General features: G+C 57.8%; 1 protein-coding gene across 1 annotated transcript in view; it reads right to left on the reverse strand.

Annotated features, from left to right (window-relative positions):
- The window catches only part of RIPOR3 (RIPOR family member 3), an 85,590-nt gene that overhangs the window by 16,129 nt on the left and 65,340 nt on the right, over positions 1-4,121 (reverse strand). The window contains exons 5-11 of the mRNA XM_012803960.2: positions 3,580-3,603; positions 3,236-3,289; positions 2,318-2,467; positions 2,113-2,176; positions 1,489-1,532; positions 1,235-1,360; positions 1,004-1,149 (exon numbers count right to left, since the gene is read on the reverse strand). Coding sequence (XP_012659414.1) covers positions 1,004-1,149; positions 1,235-1,360; positions 1,489-1,532; positions 2,113-2,176; positions 2,318-2,467; positions 3,236-3,289; positions 3,580-3,603 — 608 coding nt within the window. The remainder of the gene's footprint in view (positions 1-1,003; positions 1,150-1,234; positions 1,361-1,488; positions 1,533-2,112; positions 2,177-2,317; positions 2,468-3,235; positions 3,290-3,579; positions 3,604-4,121) is intronic.

Consider the following 4,121-nt stretch of genomic DNA (forward strand, 5'->3'; position numbering starts at 1 on the left):
AAAAAAAAAAAAAAAACAAAACCCAGCAGGGGACACTCAGTTCTACAAACCATTTCACACCCCTCATCTCTAACAGGGGCACCTGGACAGAGGGACACCTGTGTTGGACACATGCAGTCAGGGTGGGAATCCAGGGTAGTGAGATGAGACGTGGAAGCAATGTGGCAAGTGACAGTCGCCTGGCCCACCCAACCCTGCCCTCGGAGCAGTTAGGGCCTGGTGCCCCTCCCTGATGCTAAAACAGAACAAAACAAAACTTGGAAAGAAAACCTCACTGTGTTTGCACAAAAGCCTGTCTCTCTGGCCAAAGCACCCGAAACTCAGAGTCCCCATGGGCACCTTGCTCTCTTCCCCAGAGCACCCACAGACCAGCAGGATCCCTGGCTCCTTGGAATTGCCCGGCCTTGCCCGCTGCCCTGTAGACTTGAGGGACTCCTGGGGAAATGTGTTCTCAGCCCCACCACACAGGGGAGGCCCCTGAAGCTGTGGGTGATTGTGCCAGAATTCACCTGGCTCATAGGCCCAGACTCTGAGGACCCCCAGGCTCTGACGCCCACCCAGGGAGAAAGGAGACCAGCCCCAAATGGCCAGAGCAAGCCCAGGACAGAGAAGTGCCTCTCCGCCACACCTGCCACACCTGCCCAGGGAACAGGGAGGGAGCTCCCGGAAGTGCAGGGCTTGTTTGGAACCAGGAGCTCTGGAGAGCACCAAAGAAGCTTGATGCTCAGGTGTGGGGAGAGGACACTGGACGGATCCTGACCCAGCGCAGGGTGTTCCTACAGTCGGCCCAGAGGGGAATTCAAGAAATGAAAACTCCAGGGCTGCTGAGAAGGCAGTAAGGGGCGAGGAGGGCACACTGCCCCGGGAGTAGGGATGGCGGGCCTGGAAGCGCCCGGCAGTGCAGGCTGGAGCCAGAGCGCGGTCCGGCCACCAGGGGGCGCCACCGGGCCAGGGCAGGGTCTGGGTAGACTCCTGGGGAGGCCTCTGGGCTGGCGGGACTCACTTCCACAGCACCTCCAGCTGCAGCTTGATGGTGCCCAGCTCTGTGATGTCCACCACGATGACCTGCGGCCTTGTGGTGAAGAAGTCGGCAATGTCGCACGTGACTGCGCCCACGGCCAGCGAGCTCAGGCCCCGCAACTCTGTCACCTGGAGGAGGGGGCTGGATGGTGGTGTCTGAGCCCAGCACCTGGGAGCACCACCCCCTCCTCCCGCGCTCCAGGCCCCGCCCCACCTTGATGTCGAAGTTCTCATGTAGGGTGGGGATGAAGGCCTTCTCCTCCTCATCCCAGGTCTGGCTGTCGTCTGACTCGATCCGGCCTTTAAGCTTCCAGCGCTGGCGGCCCAGACGCATGAGCACCTGCCCGTGAGCCGAGAAAAGGGGGCTGTGTCAGCGTCCCAGGTGAGCACCCCGCTGTGCCACCTTCCCAGTTGCCTCCCCACCAGACAGAAGCCCTGGTTCCAAGTATCTTTAGAGGGTGACCATACCTCATACTGGTCTCCAGGACACAGGCGTGCGTAGCCCACCAAGCCTGGAACACAGACACGAGCTCATCTCCCCTCTGCCGTGGCCAGGGGATCATAGGCCCTACAGAGTCTTGCTCTGTCTCCTAGGCTGGAGTGCAGTTGTGTCATCATAATTCACAGCAACCTCCAATTCCTGGTCTCAAGCGATCCTCCTGCCTCAGCCTCCCAAGTAGCTGGGACTACAGGCATGTGCCACTATACTCGGTTACATTTTTTTATATATTTTGTAGAGATGGGGTCTTGCTATATTGCCCAGACTTGTCTCAAACACCTGGACTCAAGTGAGCCTCCTGCCTCAGCCTCTTGAAGTGCTAGGATTACAGTTGTGAGACTCCACACCTGGCCCTGAGAGTAGGTTTTCAGATGGGAGGGGGGCAGTAAGCCTTCACCATGGAAATGAACAGGAGGGTGCCTGGGCCTCATGGCTGAAGCTCAGAGAGGAATGGGACTTGCCCAAAGTCACATGTCACATGAGTCCAAAAACCTGGGCTGGGTCTAGACCATTGAGATTCTGGCCAACACCCACTACCCCAGCACATGGCTTCTGAGAAGGCCTGACACCCCATCTCCCCCCAGCCCAGTTACCTTTCATCCTGACATGGAACTCGCCCAGGTGAACCTCCAGGGCTCCCTCAATCAGCCACATGTCCTGTAAAGCCCCCATAGGCAGCTCAGCTGGCTGCCTGGACCTAGGCCACAGGGTCGCTAACCATCTGTCAGCCAGAGGCCATGGGCGGAGACACACCACAACCTCTAGTCCCAGGCACCCTCCCCTGCTGGCCCAGCCCACCTCAGTGCACTCATGCAGGCTGCGGCCCAGCTCCTGCAGGCTCTCCCGGGAGGCGCGGCTGGGTGGGCCCCTGGAGAAGGCCTGCTGCATGTTGGCTGCACCATCGCGCAGGCGGCACTGGATGCAGTAGCCTTCGTAGAGCTCATCCACCTGCAGCGGGCACATGGGCTGGTGGCACTGCCTATGTGACAGGCAGGTCCCACACCTGCCTGCTGACCTCTGTCTCTCTGGGCCAGGCTGTTCCTGAGCTACATCCAGGCCGGGCCCTGGTGATGGCCACCACCCTGCACAGTCCCACTCACAGCGCTCGTCCCTCCCCCAGAGCGTGAGCCCACAAGGCAGGGAGGGACCACAGCTGCCTCTTCTGACAGCGACTGGGATACACTTGGTGCACAATAAAAATGAGTGAAATGCACCAGGGAATGTCTCACTTCTCTTTCTAACTAATTTGTTAACTGTAAAATTGGAGGTGGGTTTATAATATCTGGCCACCCAATGGGGTCTAAAGTGGAATCGCTAATGGGTTCACAGATATAAAGCTTAAGGGACCTGCTATGTGACCTTGGGCAAATCCTTGTTCTTCTCTGGGCCTCTACGTTCCCAGCTGTACAATGGGGTAGGGGAACTCACCCTCCCCAACCTTCTAATGTTGACCATGAAGCTTTCTGCATAAACCAAGGAGAGAGCCCACACAGTTCTGGGGGAGCCCCAGAAGTGCCCCCATGTCCCACCTCAGGGCTGAGCCCTGCAATCTTTTGACTGTCCCCAGGCTTAGCCTTGGCTCCCTCCAGCTGCCACTGCACCCAACATCCTTTCCCCCTGCTTAGAGGGAGTCTCCCCACACCTGCTAACCCAGCTGAGGCCCCGCAAGCTGAAACTGCTCCACCCTACCCTGTGATGCCCCAAGAACCAGCTGACCTTGCTGATGTGAAACTCCATCTTCCGGATGTGCCTTTCCACGGAGCGCATTTGCTTCTCCCAAAAAAAGGGAAGATGCTTTAAAAGTAGCCTGGGCCACTGCCTAGCCCTGCCAGGCCCTGCCACCCTCCTGCAGGTCCTAATGCAGAGAACTGGGCTCAATGCCAGGCCACTCCCTCACTATCCATGAGGAAGGCTCGTGGCTGAGCCTCAGTTTTCCCATTTGTAAAATGGGGAGCAAACCCTGGTATTTCACCTCTAGAGCAGCTATGTGTGGGACAGAGCACGGACATTAGGCTTATCCAGCCAGGCTCACCCTCCTTGCTCCCCATATGGGGACTCACCTTGTCCAGGTCATAATAGAAAGCCTGTAGGGGAGAAGAGAAGGGAGGGAGAGGTTCTCAGAGCCCCGGATGCTCCTCCACGGCCTACCAGGCTACACCCAGGGACACCTGAGCTCAGCAGACAAAAAGGCAGTGCCTGCAGCTGGCCCTGCTCCTTCCTCTGAGGTCTGCAGGCTGGGGGCTGTTGTCTGGGCCAAGGAGGCAGAGGGATTTAACACATGCACTTTGGACAGGGCACTTCTAGGGATGACTCTGCTATTTCCCAGCTGTGTGTCTTAGGCAGGTCACTCAACCTCTCTGAGCCTCATTTTCTCATGTACAAGAGGTGAGTGATAGCACCTACCCCACAGGGCAGCAGTGAAGAGTAAGGGGCACAGTAGGTGCGCAACAAAATGGGACCCTTGTGAGTTGTTTTGAGACAGAGCCTCAAGCTGTTGCCCTAGGTAGAGTGCTGTGGCATTACAGTTCACAGCAACCTCCAACTCCTGGGCTTAAGCGATTCTTTTGCCTCAGCCTCCCAAGTAGCTGGGACTACAGGCACC

The sequence above is a fragment of the Otolemur garnettii genome, unplaced genomic scaffold (assembly GCF_000181295.1).
Source record: "Otolemur garnettii isolate 467f Iridium unplaced genomic scaffold, OtoGar3 scaffold00023, whole genome shotgun sequence".
In the NCBI taxonomy this organism is placed as follows: domain Eukaryota; kingdom Metazoa; phylum Chordata; class Mammalia; order Primates; family Galagidae; genus Otolemur; species Otolemur garnettii.